At 48.7% G+C, this 19778-nt stretch overlaps 2 protein-coding genes across 2 annotated transcripts; both read left to right on the forward strand.

The window, feature by feature from the left end:
- Positions 1-16123: 16123 nt before the first annotated feature.
- On the forward strand, positions 16124-16871 carry B0T26DRAFT_647240 (uncharacterized protein; the record flags this gene model as incomplete). The annotated part of the gene is made up of 2 exons (XM_060437879.1): positions 16124-16587; positions 16637-16871. 2 exons carry the CDS (start codon positions 16124-16126, stop codon positions 16869-16871), a joined length of 699 nt encoding a protein of 232 aa, XP_060296672.1.
- A 1052-nt stretch (positions 16872-17923) lies between these two features.
- B0T26DRAFT_711140 (uncharacterized protein) lies at positions 17924-19725 on the forward strand. The gene is made up of 3 exons (XM_060442021.1): positions 17924-18148; positions 18204-18670; positions 18728-19725. Exons 1-3 carry the CDS (start codon positions 18095-18097, stop codon positions 19287-19289), a joined length of 1083 nt encoding a protein of 360 aa, XP_060296673.1. The 5' UTR covers positions 17924-18094; the 3' UTR covers positions 19290-19725.
- Positions 19726-19778: the final 53 nt, after the last annotated feature.

A 19778-nucleotide genomic window follows, 5' to 3' on the forward strand; every position in this document is an offset into this window, starting at 1 on the left:
ACCGGCCCGGGGCTACCAACCCCGCCGACCCCCTTTCAAGAAGACCCGACTATATGGCAGGAGAGATCGCTTATGGCGATGTACTGCCTACCTTAACGAAGAAGCTGCGGTTGGCAACGAGGTTGCCAGCCGCGGTAAGGGCAGTTGTGGCCCAGATTAGAGCCGGAGTACGGAAGAAATCGTGCTCCCGGAAGTACCGCCGAGCGGTTAGACGAGTTGAACAGACCCTTCAATGTCCTCGAGTTGAAGATATGGCTAGGGTTTCGGCTGTGACGCGCTTTGCCCTCGGGGCCAGTATAAGGACCGTATAGTAGATGCTATCCTCGTCGTCGTAGATTGGTTTACGAAGATCGCACTCTTCATCCCGACCACTACTACCGTCACGGCAGCTGAGCTAGCCCAGTTAATCTATGAGCAAGTAGAGTGCCGATTCGGCACGCCAATAGGTATGGTCTCGTGGCAGACGCAGAGGTCATCGGGATTATCAAAGCCCTAGAAGAGGCCCAAAGAATTACCACTACTACGTCAACTACGTCTACCATTAGGTCAACCACCTTCTATTTCTTCGTGGATAGCCAAGCGGCAATCCAGAGGTTAGAAGGCTACACGTACCATGCAAAAAGGGCCCAAAGGCTAGTTAGGCTACTAGTCCAAAAAGGCCACAAGTCGAAGTCCACTGGTGCCCTAGCTATGTTGGAATTGTTGGTAACGAGATAGTGAACCAATTAGCTAAGGCCGGCCTAGAAAAAACAACAAAAGAAGCATATGTATCACTAGCCTACCTACGAAGACAAGCCAAGACCTTATTGAAAAAAGCCTGGAAAACAGACTGGCTAAGCCAAGAAGGTAGGGAAGCAATAGGACAAAAATCCAAAGGCTTAGGCACACACTATAGAAGGGTAGCCCGGGACATGATCACTTACAGCTTCAAGCCCACTACCACTATTACCTCGACCAAATCAATCAGCCTATATCTAGTTGAAGACCGGGATTGGATTCTCAGCTCGTTATCTAGCGAAGATTGTGTCTGGAGGACCAAACACCTACACATCTACTACTACGGTGCAAAAAATACACTGTAGAGCGGAAGGCCTTGAACACTCCAAATACTATTCCACACCACCAAGGGAAAAAAGGCCCTAGGGGACTTCCTTAGTAGTACGAAAATTTGTACAATGAAATGACTAGAAGCCAGCAAAGATTGATCTATTTCCCTTGTCAGAAACACTGCACACTGGATCTTGTGGAATTGATGGGGTTGTAATTGCTTGATTGTATTCCCCTTTTTCTAGGCTCTCTGGCTCTGCCAGAGAGCATTTCTTATAGCCATGGCTAGGTGGCGAGGTTATTGCGCGTCTGTGGCCAATAGTGACAAATCCATGATTCCAGCACCTTCTAGAACCCTCCTTTTTTCTGACATCCCTTATTATTATCCATATATTTCCTTATTCAGTTAGTTGGTCCTATTGATATAACACTACACGTTTCTTATTAATTAGACGTTGGTCCTATTGGTATAACACTACACGTTTCTTATTAATTAGACGCGAGGGTGGTACAGTACAAGTCTGGCCAAAGGAACCCTATTACTATGAAACTATTACGAAAATAAGGCCACGCGCCTAACGATGTACTTAGCTCTTGCTTTCTCTATTTCCTACTAGTACACTAAGTAGATAGACCGCTAGTCTTTGACTGGCCACGCCATAGCCCTAGAGGGTGCATGCGTATAATGAAAAAAAAAGGTACGGTCTTTGATAGAGATTCTCTATTAACTAGCAAATTTTGGGTAGAACTTTCCAAAGCCCGCCAGGTCAAGCAGAGGCTCTCAAAAGCCTACTACCCGCAGACCGATGGCCAGTCAGAACGCACACACCAGAGTCTACAGCACTCTACACCACCGAGAGAAAAAAGGCCCTAGGGGACTTCCTTAGTAGTACGAGGATTTGTACAATGAAATGGCTAGAAGAAGTCAGCAAAGATTGGTCTATTTCCTTCATCCTTTATTCTTATCCCTATATTTCCTTACTCAGTTAGTTGGTCCTGTTGGGATGACAATGTCAGAAAAAGGAGGGGTTCTAGAAGGTGCTGGAATCATGGATTTGTCACTATCAGAAAGAAGGGAGATTCTAGAAGGTGCTAGAATCATGAATTTGTCACTATTAGCCACAGACGCGCAATAACCTCGCCACCTGGCCATGGCTATAAGAAATGCTCTCTGGCAGAGCCAGAGAGCCTAGAAACAGGGCAATACAATCAAGCAATTACAACCCCATCAATTCCACAAGATCCAGTGTGCAGTGTTTCTGACAAACAATACACTTTCCTTATTATTCAGGCCCGAGGGTGGTACAGTATAAGTCTAGCCAAAGGATCCCCATTACTATGAAATTATTACGTTAATAAGGCTACGTGCCTAAAGATGTACTTAGTATTACAAACCACTCGACTGTTAGGGTCGTCTGTCTGTAATTAGGGTGTGATTCCTTGCCCTTCAGTGCGGCCTCAGTGCGCACTGAAGGCCATGAAATTTTATTTATCTTTTGTGCTAAGCCTAAATAGACTATAGATAACCCCACCACTAGCGCCAGTGCGGTCCAGTGCAAAATCAACATGTACCTCGTCCGAAATAGGAAATTAGCGGGTCTAGAACTGATTTTTCTGCCGCACTGGACCCGCATTTGCTCTGCACGGTGGAGTACAGAGCAACAGTTTGGTTGGCTGCTCTGTAGCTCTGTCGGAGAGCAACAGAGCAATGCTCTGTAGCTCTGTCAGAGAGCAACAGAGCAACGCTCCAATTGGCCCAGCTTAGATAGATATATACGATGACCGTGGCACCGGTCTTAGGTAGTTCTTGCTTGGTTCTTCAAGCAAGCAATACACATTCACTGCACTCATACACTTTGAGTGGCATTCCGATTTGACTGTATTACCCGTGCGATAGGAGCTTGCCCTTTGTTCTATCTTTATAATTACCAACCCCAGCATTCTGTGGAGCCCGTGCTCCCTTACAGACAGACGACCCGAACAGTCGAGTGGTTTGTAATACAAAGTAGCTGCCCATCTCGTCGCCCAGTCACGTAGGCGACGAGCTTGGCGGGGAGCAGCCCGCGAAATTATTCACCCTGGTAGTACAGCGAGGGCTGTCTCCTGGGCTTGCCAGCTACGAGAAGGCTCCCCAAAGCTATTCTACGAGCTTTTTCGCATGGACCAGGCTACCTTTCGGGAGTTGGCCTCATGGGTCAAAGACAATACCAGGATGGTAGCAGGAAGGCAGCTTACTATCGAGCATCAGCTTCTAGTCGCCATATACATCCTTGCCCAAGCCACAAGCCAGCGAGCCACCGCACACTTCTTCTGGATCAGCCAAGGTACGGTAGCCAAGATCATGAAGAAGGTATTACCAGCTCTTGTTCAACTTCATATTGCCTTCGTCCAGCAGCCGACCGACGAGGATGAATACGTCTACCTTGAGCTTGAGCTAGACGACCATGCCAGCCCCCTTAGTGGCTGTATCGGCGCTATCGACTGTACACACATACCAGCACATGTCCCTCAGCATCTTCAAGACCGGTATTTCTACCGCAAAGGTAATATTACACAAAACGTATTTGCTGCTGTGAGATTTGACGGGACATTTACATACGTCCTTGCTGGTGCTGAAGGCTCTATTAATGATGTTACCCTACTTAACCGGGTATTTGCAAGCAAGAGTTACCAGCCCCCAAAGAACCGATACTACCTAGCCGATAGTGGCTTCAATATGCGAGAAGGGATTGTCATTGGGTTTCCTCGTACTCGCTATCATCTCCAGGAGTGGCGAGCTGCAAAGAGGCGACCTGAAAATGCTGAAGAGCTCTACAACCTCCGCCATTCAAGATGGAAGATTCGGGTTGAGCAAGCATTTGGGTTAGCCAAGAGGAAGTTCCGGATCCTCAACAAGGGTGGCGGTCCAGAATATTCGTTGAAGAACCAGACGCGTATTATATATGCTGTTACTGGGTTGGTCAATTTCATTCTACTTAGCGAACAACGAGCACGCCAGAGAGAGGCAGAAGCACAGTGTGGCGAGGCTGAAGTAGTAAGGCGTCAGGAAGAACAGCAGATATTACAAGTCTGCCGAGAGAGAGCAATATATCTAGTGGCAAACACCCCGAGTGAAGCCATTCGAGCAACTGCAGCAAGGAAGATGTGGGCAAAGTTTCAATAGAACTAGTTACATCTCTTTAAGCTAACTCTTCAAGCCAAAGTTGAATATAGGCTGCCTTTAACTCGTTTGATTGTAGAGTATTCCAAGTGACTGCTTCACGGCTAACGTTGATCTTGCTAATCAACCGAGCCTTTTGAATAGGTGTTAAGTCCTTCAACGACGGCTCGGTTTGGAAAAAATCCTGGATGTTGTAAAGGGCCTGGACAATTGCTTCTTTCTCTTCCAAGGCATTTACTACTAGCCGAGCTGCTGCCCTCTCCAAGCTCTTGCCTAGAGATGCTTCTTCAACCTCCCGTATAGACCGCTTCTGTCCACGTATACGGCTTGAAGCAGATGAGCCAGGCTGTGGTGTTACAAGTCTTGCAAGGATATCGCTATCAGCCGCTTCAGGTCTAGACTCTTCATTATCGGAGCTCAAGTCTGCTAGATCGATCGCATCGTAGGCAAATTCGCAGGTTGCTCGTTCGTTAGGAAAGATGTCGGCATATCGATCCACGTTCTGAAGGCCGACGTTGAAAAGGAACTTTGCATTCTTACCATACCGGGCAAGGAAGTTCTCCTTCTGAAGGTCAGAGCCAATAGCTCTACCCTCCTCGTCAAAAGAAGTACCGCTAATGCTCTTCCACTCCAGGTAGTACCTGTACTTCTTCTTCTCGGAATCGTACTTGGTCTTAATCTTCTTCCTCTCCCAAGGAAAGGCTGGAAACAACTCCTTCATCTTGGTAGCAACAATATCGAGCCCGACTGCTTGGGCACCTGCGCGAGGGACGTTGAAGTCACCAGCCACTGTACGCTCCCGGAAAAGTTCCATGATAGCTTCGTACATCTCAGATGTATAGGCAAAGTTTCCCTGTGTGATTCGGCGTATCTGGGAGGGCTGGGAGGACTGGGAAGTCGGCTGGCTTTGGGACTCCATGCTGAAAGTAGCTTGAGCTTCATCGAGAATAGGCTGGATCTCAGGGTCGAGAAGACCCTCGAGGTCTTTCCAGTTGGCTTGGTTCTGCATGGCTTGGTTGGCTAGCTGGAAAAAAAGGTGTAGAGTAGAAGAAAAAGAAGGCGTACAGAGTGGAAGAAAAGATGCAGGGATATTTTTACACCGCCTGCCTAAAAGGGACTAGTACGGGTACAAAGCATTTTAGCCCCGCTTTTTTGTACCTCAGTGCGCACTGAGGCCGCACTGAGATGGCCAAGGAATCACACCCTTATTATAAGGGAGCACGGGCTCCACAGAATGCTGGGGTTGGTAATTATGAAGATAGAACAAAGGGGTTGCTCCGTACCCCACCGCACAGAGCAAATGCGGGTCCCTGCCCCGCATGCCTGTCTCGTCATCCCTATTGGCCGGCCCCACTTTCAGAGCTATGACTAACCCAGAATGGGCGTGGTTCATCACACTTAGCCCTTGCTTTCTCTATTTCCTACTAGTATACTGGGTAGATAGACTGCCAGTCTTTCACTGGCCACGCCCATAGCCCTAGAGGGTGCATGTGTGTAATGAAGAAAAAAAAACCATAGCCTGTATTGTGGAATCTAAAGCTAAGGAAGGAAAAGGAAGGTGTTGCGGGGAGTGGGCAAGGCGCGGGGTTCTAGGTCCTACTAGTTACAGTAGTGGTTTTTGTGTATATTGTGCTAGGGCCCACGGAGCGCAAAGGGAGAACTTTGATTGGTTACATGAATTAGATATATACAATGACCATAGCCATGGTCTTAGATAGTTCTTGCTTGGTTCTTCAAGCAAGCAATACAAATTCACTACACTCATATACTTATTACAAACCACTCGACTGTTAGGGTCGTCTGTCTGTAAGAGAGCACGGGCTCCACAGAGTGCTGGGGTTGGTAATTATGAAGATAGAACAAAGGGCAAGCTCCTGTCGCACGGGTAATACAGTCAAATCGGAATGCCACTCAAACTGTATGAGTGCAGTGAATGTGTATTGCTTGCTTGAAGAACCAAGCAAGAACTATCTAAGACCGTGGATACGGTCATCGTATTTATTTAATTATGGCGGGCCAGTAAGAGCGCAGCTCTTACTTGCCCGACAGGAAGGAGCTGCCTGGCGCCGGGCACTGCTAGCGTGCCGGGCCATTTGCCTGGTGCCAAGACCCTTCTTGGCACCGGGCCACCCCTGATTGGCCATCCTTCCGTTTGCCTGGTGCCAAGAGCCCTCTTGGCACCGGGCACCGTCTGATTGGCTCTTCGACAAGCGGGGCCCCCAGTCTTGCCTGAGGCGCCTGCCTTCTGCAGCTGGTCCAGTACGAACCAGGTTCGTCACAATACTTTGAGTAGCATTCTGATTTGACTGTATTACCCGTGCGATAGGAGCTTGTCCTTTGTTCTATCTTCATAATTACCAACCCCAGCATCCTGTGGAGCCCATGCTCCGTTACAAACAGACGACCCTAACAGTCGAGTGGTTTGTATTACGGGGCTAGCACTTCCTCCCATAATGCCCCCGGGACTGATCTGGCCAGGCTGCCTGTCTTCTGAAGTACTGTGTGTTGTAGGTTGTTTACTGGCTTTGGACCGTACCAGTGTTCGGCTTGCTACATCCATAGCAACTGCTACGGCTATATCTGTAACCTGTAGTTCCTTGATTGTTTGTGGGCTTGCAGTACGCCTAGATTTAGGCGCCATTAGCCATGCAGCCTCTGTAATAGTGGCTTCGGTGGGCGTTGTTGAACCCATTATTGCTTGATGTTGGTTGACTTGTTGATTGGTTGAAGGGTTTGTTGTTGTGGGGCTTCAGAGTGGGGCTTAAAAATGGATCTTCTGTGGGTCGGATGGATCGGATGGAAGCGATATCCAGGAAAATCGTAGTGGTTATAGTTGCTTTTTTCCTCTTTCTGTTGTTATATGTGATGTAGTCGTGGTAAGACCGTGTCTATTGCAGACCTTTGTTTCCGGCCACCTAACTGTGTGGGTTTTAGCAAGTTAGAGCCATTATTGCCTAGGTAACACAGTCTTGTTGCGTAGATCTTTTCTAGGGTTCCACTCAAACAGTTAAGTTAAGTTATTACACTATAGGCCTTTGGTATAGTATAGTCTCCCTTTTTAGGTTTAAGTAGTATAATTCCAACGCCTTGTTTCCAGAAGTCTGGATGGGTTCCACAGTTGTAGAGAGCTTTGTAGATTTGGTTGAATAACGTCGGTATGGCTTTGTAGGCCTGTTGTAATAGCTCGAAGTTGAACCTATCTGGGCCCGGTGCTTTAGTAGGGGTTGAGCTGAATATTGCTCTTTCTACCTCTATTGCCTCCAGTTTTGGCCATTCCCATTTTGGGTTTTGCCTAGGCTGGGTAGCAGGCTAGGCGGTAAGCTGGGTGACAGGCTCTGGGAATAAGGTAGTTGTGAAGGCCTTGCATTTTTTTCAAAGGTGTTGGCTTGTTTCTTCACGCCCTTTCTACGTAGTTGATAGTGGGTATTTTGGTATTATTTGTAGCCTTCGTATATCTTAGAGCGTTGAACGCTTCTTTTCCCTCTGCCCTAGTCAGAAACTCTTGCCAGTGTGTTGTTTTTGCAGCTCTTATAGCATTGAAGTACGTATTTCGGGCCGTTTTATAGGTTTGTTCCTGGTTAGGGTCTTTTTTATAATTTTTTTGGGCATGATGTAAGCTCTTCCGTAAAGTTGTAAGGTCATTAGACGACCAAGGCTTTGGTCTTTCAGTAACCTTAAGCCTTGGAGTTGCCTGGTGTGCAGCTTCTGTGATCACTGTACTAAGTATATCAGCTAAACTGTTCTAATCCCTCTGTGTTACGATCCTGGCTCAAGCGCGCAGAAGGCTGCACGGAGCCTCCCGCTATTGGCTGGCGCAAGGAAGCAGGGTAGTTCCCCGCTTCACGCGAGTGCAGCCAATAGCAAGGCGGTCAGCGCGATCAGTATGATCAGGGCGATCAGTGGGAACTGATCGCACTGAGCACACTGACCGCACTGATCATCCAGGACCAATGCCCTGATTGGTCCACCCTAGATAGATATATACGACGACCGTAGCCACGGTTTTAGATAGTTCTTGCTTGGTTCTTCAAGCAAGCAATACACATTCACTGCGCTCATACACTTTGAGTGGCATTCCGATTTGACTGTATTACCCGTGCGATAGGAGCTTGTCCTTTGTTCTATCTTCATAATTACCAACCCCAGCATTCTGTGGAGCCCGTGCTCCCTTACAGACAGACGACCCTGACAATCGAGTGGTTTGTAATACTCTGTTCTATAGCAGTCTGGACTGCTTTTGCGGCTTCTTTTTTATTGCTGTTCAACTTTGTAGTAAATAATTTCCAATTGGCCTTTTTGTAGTTGTAAGGGGGTAAGAGATTGCCTATACTAGTGTGCTTGCGAGGTGTTTTTATTGACTTTGGCCAGCCTTGGAAGCTTATAGCTTCGTGGTCAGATCCTGTGGATTCGGTAGAGTCCCAGTTTTTCCAGGTAATCGATTTAAAGGGTGTAGTGAAGGCTAGGTCAATCACTGAGGCTGTTTTAAGGTGAGACCTCATAAGGCTTCATAAAGGGCAGAATCACTAACTCAGCCGGACTATGCCGACTGAGCGCGAACCTAGCACCTATAGTAGCTAGATCTTGGAACCTGGGCTCAACCATTGAAGTGGCAGACGCAGAGGTCATCGGGATTATCAAAGATCTAGAAGAGGCCCAAGGAATTAACGTAATCTACCATCTAGCGAGCCACACCACCTTGGCGAGCCAAAATTCTCCACCAAAACCCGACCCGCACGCGTGCCTATCACCACAGCTGCAGCGATGACCGAAGACAACCAATTGCTTAATACCCTCCAAAGGGTTCAATTAGCCGTCAAGGCTTACCAACAGAGCCAGTGCAAATGGATGCGACAGGCTGCAACAGTCTACAATGTACCCTACCAGACATTGTCTGCGCGGCTACGTGGTACACGACCTCGGTACGATACACAAGTCAATAACCGAAATCTATCGGTAGCCGAGGAGACTGCTCTAGTATAGTGGATCCTATCAATGGACGAGCGTGGTATGTCCCCGACAATTGACTATTCACGCCGTATGGCCAATTTATTGCTGGCAAGTCGTGGTGGAAAGCCGGTAGGCCCGACCTGAGCCCAACGATTCATCGAACGCTACGATGCGATCAAGCCCCGGTATTCTCGCTATTACGACTACCGACGTGCCCAGTGTGAAGACCCAGTACTTCTTAGGCAGTGGTTTGAGCGAGTCAAGAAGGCTATACAAAAGTATGGCATTGTAGACGAGGATATCTAAAATTTCGATGAAACCGGGTTCCAACTTGGCGTAGCCCGTACAGCAAAAGTACTTACCCGGGCTGACCGCAAAGGTCGGCCAATAGTGGCCCAGCCAAGAAATCGGGAGTGGGCAACAGTCATCGAGGCTGTCAATTGTGAAGGATGGGCCTTACCACCTAAAATTATCCTACCCGGCAAAGTTCATCAAGCTGAGTGGTACTCTTGCGGTGCGCCGAGCGATTCGTCAATTGGAGTTAGTAAGAAGGGTTGAACTGATGATGATCACTTCTTTGAGTGGTTAACCAAAATCTTTGATCCAAATACTCGACGGCGAGCTGTAGGCCAATACCGACTTCTAATTCTTGATGGTCATGGCAGTCACGTCGCTCCAGCCTTTGACTAATATTGTCGAGATAATGAGATTATTGTCATGCAAATGCCACTACACTCCTCTCACATATGCCAACCACTCGACGTTGCCTGTTTTTCACCACTCAAATCATTCTACAGCAGCTTAGTACAACAAAAACTCCTTGCTGAGGTTAACCATATTGATTAACTCGATTTTCTTATTTTATACATACAAGCCCAACCACTAGGCCTCTCAGGCTCGAGTATCCGAGCTGGGTTTGCCGGGGCCGGCTTACAGCCTATCGATCCAAGCCGAGTACTACGGAGACTTCAAATTCGAGTCACAGGCGCAACCACTGGCCCAGTCAACGGCGCCGTGGCCGGTCCAGGTACGGGCGCCACCTCCAGCCCAGGCACAGCTGCTGTAGCTAGCTCGGCTATAGGCACCACTGCCGGGACCGTGGTCGACTCAGTCACAGGCGCCACCTCCGGTGCTGCCGCGGCCGGCTCGGTCACAGGCGCCACTACCAGCCCAGTCATAAACGGTACTGCCGGCCCAGTCAATAGCACCACCACTAGCTCAGTTAACAACGCCGTGGCCGGCCCAGTCAACAACACCACTACACCCAGTCCTACTGGAAGCCCACAACCTGCTAAGACCCCTTATAATCTAATCCAACTTACAGCCCATACTAGCCAATTTCACCACCAACGGCCATCAAAGCCAGATTCGCCAATTTCACAAGCTATTAGCCTGGGTGTCTGGAGGACCAAACACCCACACATTATTACAAACCACTCGACTGTTAGGGTCGTCTGTCTCTAAGGGAGCACGGGCTCCACAGAATGCTGGGGTTGGTAATTATGAAGATAGAACAAAGGGCAAGTTCCTATCGCACGGGTAATTGTTACAATCTGGACAACAGGTCCACGGAGCTAGGCCCGGCCTAGGATTGTGGGGGTCTGGACGGCAGGTAGGAAGGAGATGACAGGAGACAAGGAGTATCGTGCACAGACTGCGAAAGACAGGCTTTCAACACACAACCAATGTATGCTTAACCAGATGCATTGATAGCTGCAGAACCGTTCTCCCAGAGAGAGCGTGCTGCCAGCTCCTATATAGAACTATGAGTAGCCAATCAGAGTTCCTGCCTTACATGCTCAGTGCACCTTGGCACTGGCCCCAATGAGCACTGCCTAATTGGATGCACCTTCTCTTGGCGAGAGCCCCACCATAAGTGCCGTTCCAGCCAATCCGCAGCGGGCGAGCAACGCCCTCTGCACCTTTGAACCAGAATCGTAACAGTAATACAGTCAAATCGGAATGCCACTCAAAGTGAATGAGTGCAGTGAATGTGTATTGCTTGCTTGAGGAACCAAGCAAGAACTATCTAAGACCGGTGCCACGGTCGTCGTATATATCTATCTATGACTGGCCAATGAGGGCAAGCCCGGAGGTGATGTTTCCCCAGTTCGGGCCAGGCCCGAACTGCTCCCCGTATGCCCTCAGGCCCGCTAGCGTGTGGTGGCCTGGGACCCCACTACCCCGCTCCCGATCCCGGTGCCCCACTAGGGCGCGCTGCGCCCAGTGCCAGGGGAGTTCGTGACACACTCCAAATACTATTCCACACCACCAAGAGAAAAAGGCCCTAGGGGACTTCCTTAGTAGTACGAAAATTTGTACAATGAAATGGCTAGAAGCCAGCAAAGATTGATCTATTTCCTTTATTGTTATCCATATATTTCCTTATTCAGTTAGTTGGTCCTATTGGTATAACACTACACTTTCCTTATTAACTAGACGCGATGGTGGTACAGTATAAGTCGAGCTAAAGGAACCCTATTACTATGAAACTATTACGATAATAAGGCCACGTGCCTAACGATGTACTTAGCTCTTGCTTTCTCTATTTCCTACTAGTACACTAGGTAGATAGACCGCCAGTCTTTAACTGGCCACGCCATAGCCCTAGAGGCTGCATGCATGTAATGAAGAAAAAAAACAAGCTATTAGCCAACTGGTTAAAGATTAAGAGGTAGCCCTGAATAGTGTCTTGTTGGCGGAAGAAAATCGAATCTTGCGAGAAGAAAACCAACGGAGGAAGCTGAGGAAGCAACACCGACGATATATAGCCAAAGGAGGTACCCTTACTATTGCAGAGGGTCTGGCTAAGATTATCCACCTCGATAGCTAAGCCAGCCAAGACGGTCAAGATAGTATAGCTGGCTCGGGCAGTACAGAGGGTGCTAGGCCGGCCCGATGTAGTAGTGTTGACCAAGGTGGTGCAGAGGCTTCTATGCAAGCCCAAGGCGGCCAGATTGGCCAAAAACGCCGTCGATCCTCTCCAAAGTGTAGTATTTGTGGTGCCCTGGATCACAACGCTCGAGTTTGTAAGAATAAGTAGTTGTTAGTGAGGATATTTTGTTGTAAGTTAAGGGGGCCGGGGAAGTGGGGAATTTTGGCTCCCCAAGGTGGTGTGGCTCGGTAGCTGGTAGAGTACGTTACCACTACTACGTCTACTATGTCTTTTTTTTCTTCATTACATGCATGCAGCCTCTAGGGCTATGGCGTGGCCAGTCAAAGACTAGCGGTCTATCTACCTAGTGTACTAGTAGGAAATAGAGAAAGCAAGAGCTAAGTACATCGTTAGGCGCGTGGCCTTATTAACGTAATAGTTTCATAGTAATGGGGTTCCTTTCGCTGGACTTATACTGTACCACCCTTGGGCCTGAGTAATAAGGAAAGTGTAGTGTTATACCAATAGGACCAACCAACTGAGTAAGGAAATATATGGATAACAATAAAGGAAATAGATCACTCTTTGCTGACTTCTTCTAGCCATTTCATTGTACAAATCCTTGTACTACTAAGGAAGTCCCCTAGGGCCTTTTTTCCCTCTGCAGTGTGGAATAGTATTTGGAGTGTGAGAGGGTAGTTTTTCAAAGCTTTTTTCAAGGCCTTCCGCTCTATAGTATACTTTTTGCACCGTAGTAGTAGATGTGTAGGTGTTTGGTCCTCCAGACAACCGGGGCACTCGCTACTTTCCACTTTTCCAATCTTGGCTAGATGACTAGCTAAGAAGCCAATCCCGGTCTTCAACTGGATATAAGCTGACTGGTTTGGTCAAGGTAGTAGTGGTATTGTGGGCTTGAAGTTATAAGTGATTAAGTCCCGGGCTACCTTTCTATAGTGTGTGCCTAAGCCTTTGGATTTTTGTCCTATTGCTTCCCTGTCTTCTTGGCTTAGCCAGTCGGTTTTCCAGGCTTTTTTTCAATAAGGTCTTGGCTTGTCTTCGTAGGTAGGCTAGTGATACATATGCTTCTTTTGTTGTTTTTTCCAAGCCGGCCTTAGCTAGTTGGTCTGCCATCTTGTTATCAACGATTCCAACGTGGCTAGTCCACCAGTGAACTTCGACTTTGTGGCCTTTTTGGACTAGTAGCCTGACTAGTCTTTGAGCCCTTTTTGCATGGTATGTGTAGCCTTCTAACCTCTGGATTGCCGCTGTCTACTACGTCTACCACTACGTCTACCACCTTCTATATTTTTGTGGATAGCCAAGCGGTAATCCAGAGGTTAGAAAGCTACACATACCATGCAAAAAGGACCCAAAGGCTAGTCAGGTTACTAGTCCAAAAAGGCCACCAAGTCGAAGTCCACTGGTGCCCTAGCCACGTTGGAATCGTTGGTAACGAGGTAGTAGACCAATGTTTACCATTGAGAGCTCAGTCGTCCTGGAAGACTGAGCGCCCCAGAGGCACTGAGCACTGTAAGGGAGAACTCTGATTGGTTTCGCAATTAGATATATACGATGACCGTAGCTACGGTCTTAGATAGTTCTTGCTTGGTTCTCTAAGCAAGCAATACACATTCACTGCACTCATATACTTTGAGTGGCATTCCGATTTGACTGTATTACCCGTGCGATAGGAGCTTGCCCTTTGTTCTATCTTCATAATTACCAACCCAGCATCCTGTGGAGCCCGTGCTCCCTTACAGACAGACGACCCCAACAGTCGAGTGGTTTGTAATAACCAATTAGCTAAGGCCAGCTTAGAAAAAAAACAACAAAAGAAGCATATGTATCACTAGCCTACCTACGAAGACAAGCCAAGACCTTATTGAAAAAATCCTGGAAAACCGACTGGCTAAGCCAAGAAGACAGGGAAGCAATAGGACAAAAATCCAATGGCTTAGGCACACACTATAGAAGGGTAGCCCGGGACTTAATCAATTACAACTTCAAGCCCACAATACCACTACTACCCCAACCAAATCAGTCAGCTTATTATTACAAACCACTCGATTGTTAGGGTCGTCTGTCTGTAAGGGAGCACGGGCTCCACAGGATGCTGGTGATGGTAATTATGAAGATAGAACAAAGGACAAGCTCCTATCGCACGGGTAATACAGTCAAATCAGAATGCCACTCAAAGTATATGAGTGCAGTGAATGTGTATTGCTTGCTTGAAGAACCAAGCAAGAACTATCTAAGACCGGCGCCACGGTCGTCGTATATATCTATCCATGACTGGCCAATGAGAGCAGGCCCAGAGGCAACACCTCCTCTGCTCGGGCCAGGCCCGGAGAGAGTGCTGCCCCAGTTCGGGCTAGGCCCGAACTGCTTCCTGCATCCTCTCGGGCCCGCTAGCGTGTGGTGGCCTGAGGCCCCACTACCCCGCTCCCGGTGCCCCACTAGGGCGCGCTGCGCCCAGTGCCACGGGAGTTCGTGACACTTATATTCAGTTGAAGACCGGGATTGGCTTCTTAGCTAGTTATCTAGCGATGATTGAAAAAGTAGAAAGTAGCGAGTGCCCCGGTTGTCTGGAGGACCAAACACCTGCACACCTACTACTACGGTGCAAAAAGTACACTATAGAGCGGAAGGCCTTGAAAAAAGCCCTGAAAAACTACCCTCTCACACTCCAAATACTTTTCTACACCACAGAGGGAAAAAAAGGCCCTAGGGGACCTTTTTAGTAGTACGAGGATTTGTACAATGAAATGGCTAGAAGAAGTTAGCAAAGATTGATCTATTTCCTTTATCCTCTAACACTACACTTTCCTTATTATTCAGGCCCGAGGGTGGTACAGTATAAGTCTGGCGAAAGGAACCCCATTACTGTGAAACTATTACGTTAATAAGGCCACGCGCCTAACGATGTACGTAGCTCTTGCTTTCTCTATTTCCTACTAGTACACTAGGTAGATAGACCGCCAGCCTTTGACTGGCCACGCCATAGCCCTAGAGGCTGCATGCGTGTAATGAAGAAAAAAAATACATGACAGAGTGCGTAGGCTGGCGGGTGAGAGATCATGACAAAGGAGTGAGGTATTGGCCCGCTAGGTGTGTGTGCAAGCTGGTCGCGTGTGTAGGTTGGGGTTCTTTCCTTACACTTAGCTCCGTAGAACCTCAAGGTTCCAGATTGTAACAGGCCGCCTTACAGCTCTACAGGCTACATACGCGTAATGAGAAGAAGAAAAAAAGTAGCAACCCGGTTCAACTATATTACTCATTAGGAGATTGCCCTTTATTTAGTCTTGAATACGCTAACCCATCCAACCTTTTAGTGCCTACGCACCTTATAGACAGACAGCCTACACAGTTGAGCGGTTTGTAATGAGTAATCCTTTTCCTCATTAAGAGCGGAAGGATAACGGACATATCGCCGCGGTTATTTTGCCCCACTCAAATCTAACTTTCGTATCCCGTCTCTAGCGGTGAGAATAACGAGCGAAAAACATCAAGCGGCTAAGAGTAGATAGGAGACAAGAACCGAAAATAGCACGAGTCAAGGTGAAAGAGAAAATATTAAAAGCGGCTTTTGCAATTACCAACCTTTCCGAACGCTGTGGCAAACTCAATGAGTCGCTCTTGTTTCAAGCCGACCGCTGGTGCGCTTTACAATGGCACCACCATTTCAATCAATGGCGCGATCGACATAGTTTCCGTGGCCTGGCTTCAAAACTCTTGCTTGGTGTCTATCTCTGCGGGATCCACAAGCAATTGTCAGGTTATGGCTGGGTACTGGACAAGGACTTGCGATTTGTCGACGCGATGTTACCAGCAGCTATCTGCTGCCGGGATACCTCTATTGCGTCCGACCTCGCCCTGTCGTTATCTCCAGCCGCCCCCTTCCGAATTCCCACCTGTCCATCCCGTTACAGTTCATGGCCCGCCCACAGCCGAGACCAGGCGAGCAAATGGTATAAGAGTCTGTCGCAACCCACTAGTCCGTTACGTCCTTCTGTTTATTGCCCCCCCCCCCCCCCCCCCCCCCCGCGAATAGTACTCAAGTGGACCAAGCACGCTGTTTTGACTTCTGTTCGGTCATGGCCGCTTTCCAAGACTCTTTATGCGTGGCCCCCATCCGTACTATCAATCCCGCAAACGGGAAGACATCCGCAGTCGTGGTATCCGGTAGCGAGGTCGCAACCACCACACCTGCGTGGGGCATAGACAGATATCTCGTTGTCTCGCCTTATACCGATGCAAACCATCTCCTCGATCTCGGGAGCCTCGATCGTGAGAATCACCTTCTTGCGCTCGCCTTGGTCAACTTGCAATGTGTCCGGGAGGACTACGCAACTGCCCCGTATCTGGAGACGTTCAATTGGGCAGAGGTCATGACAAATCTGCGTGATCTTGCTAGGGAGATGAACTACGTCTGGAAGGAGACTTCCTTCTATATTGTCGCCTTCCGTTCGCAGATTCCGCCAACAACAGTCTATGCGGAGCTAGGCACGCTGGATAAAGCAGCGCATATTGAAGCAACTGCAAGTGGCGGGTTCTTGAAGTATGATAGCCCGCATTGCTCCCAGAGACCACACTAACACTTGTTGTAGGTACTGGTTTGGGACCCCGGATGCAGAGGGCCGCAACCTTGCGACGTGTATCTGGAGGTCGCAAGAAGACGCAAGAAAAGGAGGTGTTGGTCCAGCTCACCGAAAAGCAGCCGGGGCTGCGAGATCGCTTTATTCACATTGGAAAATCGACCGCCATCGACTTACCGTCCACGAACGTCTCGAGAGCTGGGAAATGGCCGACTGGACAGCGGACACTGGGCAGCAACACCCTTGAGCGATAAAAACACGAAGAGCCAGGCTGCCGTAAGCTCAACGAACCAAGGGCCAATCAGAACCAGGCAGGCTCTTTCTTAGGAAATCGTTTGATCCATTTGTCTCCTTTTCTTTTTAAGGGGTAGAGTGATAGCAGATATCCATAGCAGGCGTCGAGGGAGAATAGACAGGTGTGTAGTTCTTGTTGATCGCGCTATTTCAATCCTATTGATGTCCTCATGTGCCACTTGGCTTCGAGACGAGAACACGGAGATCGACGGGACGGATGGGGTGAGTGCCGACGGTTGCCGTCAACGAACGCAGGAATGTAACGCGAAATAAAAGAGAAGGCGAGGATTTTGAACGGGGGTCGTTCATTTAAGATTTCTAGACCGTATCGCGAGGAGCGAGGACGTGGGGGGGAAGCGTGGGATGGTGTGGATGGTGTCAAATGAGTGGTTGGGACTGGTATTTCCATGACTGCGCTATTTGGTAGGGTTTCCGGATTTGTTCACAGCCTCCCCCCCCCCGCCTTTTTATTTGGCCGCAATACAATGGAAACCTGGGAACAACAGGTATCGTAGGCAGCCAATGATGCCAGAATCGAAGCAAATTAGCTTCCGATATACAGGGCACTTCCACCTCCACACGAATCTGCGATTTATTACCATAGGGTCTGAGGGGACTGCAACATCATCGCTTTTAAAGTTCATAGCTTGGCTGGGGCTCCCCAAGGTTCCTTATTCCATGAAGGCCTGTATAACTCTGATCATCCTGCTTCGTGCGCTTTAGGTCTTTGTGATGGCGAAGGAAATTACGAAAACGGTCATAAGAATGAAACTTAAGGTAGGCATTTTCTACATATATATACATACGTACAATGACTTCCAATGCCTTCGTTCCCGTCATACGACGTAAGGTAGGTAAGGTAATTCGGTACAATACATTTGGTAGTGACTGCTGCGTCACAACATTGGATCACGAGACATACTCCACTCCTATTTCTGCCAGCGTTTCCCGCTTGCGGGAATGGTCTTTCAAGCCACAAAGAGCTAGCCACCCCCCCCCCCCCCCCACAGAGTTTGGCTGGTTGCCCACAAATTAGCGAGAAAAAGTCCTCCATACGAAAAGACGCCTCCATTTCAGCACGACAATCAGAACCGAATAGCCCACTCTCGCCAAAGGAAAGGCAACACAACATAAACATTCAACGCACTACACGGCAAGCCATTATTTCGGGTAACTATGGTTGACACCCAAAGGGATGTGCCGATTAAGTCGGCCCTCATCGAGGCGCTGGTGAGTAGGATTGAAACCCCGCTGTGGAAGTCGCGATACTAACGACTTTGCTCAGGTGGTGATGAAGATCGTGAAGCACTGTTCGTCACAATTTCCCACGACAGCGACGGGATCGATTGTGGGAATGGATAGCAATGGAGTTCTCGAAATCACGAACGCCTTTCCCTTCCCGACTATCGATGTTTCCACTACCGACAGCCACCAGAACGATGCGTCAAGTCTTGCGGCGGCGGCGCCTCGCGCAAAGGCCAACATCGTCTACCAAAATGAAATGATCAAACACCTCAAGGAAGTCAACGTGGATGCGAACAATGTGGGATGGTATACTAGTGCGACTATGGGCAATTTCATCAACCTCAGTTTCGTTGAGAATCAGTACCATTACCAGAGGGAAAACGACAAAACTGTTGCGCTTGTTCACGATGTGAGCCGTAGCTCACAGGGCGCACTGAGCCTCCGCGCCTTCAAGCTTTCTACCGAATTTATGGCGGCATACAAGGAGGCGAAATTCACCACAGATAGGTTGGAATCCCACTTTTTGAAGTAACGCTTCTCGTGCTGACACAACCCGAAATGTAGCCTCCAAAAGTCAAAGCTTACATTCAAGGACATCGTTGTCGAGGTTCCTATTGTTGTCCACAATTCGCACCTCCTCACATCGTTTCTACACCAGATACCTGCCTCGCCAGATAGTGCGGAGATTCCCCTTCCCGCATCACTCGATGACATTCGACGGGATCCTGCAAAGATTCCAGCGCACCCATCATTTGATACGCTGGATTTATCTATTGACCCATTTCTCGAGAAGACATGCGACCTGCTCCTTGATAGCATCGAGGCACACTATACTGATCTCAATAACCACCAATATTATCAGCGCCAGCTCACTCGTGAGCAGTTCAAGATCACGCAATGGCAGACAAAGCGGAAGGCAGAGAATGCGGCGCGGGTGGCGGCCAAGCAGCAACCGCTGCCTGAGGATGAGTGGCAGAGACTTTTCAAGTTGCCCCAGGAGCCCAGCCGCTTAGAGGGTATGCTCAATGCTCGGCAGGTAGAGCAGTACAGCAAGCAGGTCGATGGGTTCACAGCGAGCATCACGGCTAAGATGTTTGCTGTCAGAGGGAACCTGCTGCCAGAGTGATGTGGGCTAGTTGAGAGGTGCGTTGATAGGGAGGTGGTGGTGGCTGGGAGAAATTCGGGAGGAGACCATGAATTGTGGCCCGGGGGTCTTTGGCATTGGGTTTGGCGTTTCGGGCTGTAATGTCGGTTGTTGATATCTTATTACCGAAGCTTGGCCTTTGCCTCACTATCAGCGCACCTCCGTATTGTAAAGTCACAGCACCAGGAATTAGCACATGTTCCTTCCCAATTCTTATTGAGCTGATCAAGATGGTTTTCGTGTCTGCATTTGGGTCACGAGGAAACCGCCCGGTGACTTGCATTTTTGGGCTTGCCGAGATATTTACAGTCTTTAGCCATGGCCGGGATAAGAGTGAGATATTAAAACCTGCTTGCATTCTACTGCGTGTGTGGCAACCCTAGGTATTACTCGCGAGGTCGTTTCAGTCTCGAGGTCCGGTCCGACTGTGTACGGAAACCGAATGCCGAACCCCGCTTCAGGGGCTTCATT

Source organism: Lasiosphaeria miniovina, assembly GCF_030549165.1.
Source record: "Lasiosphaeria miniovina strain SMH2392-1A chromosome Unknown B0T26scaffold_4, whole genome shotgun sequence".
Taxonomy (NCBI): domain Eukaryota; kingdom Fungi; phylum Ascomycota; class Sordariomycetes; order Sordariales; family Lasiosphaeriaceae; genus Lasiosphaeria; species Lasiosphaeria miniovina.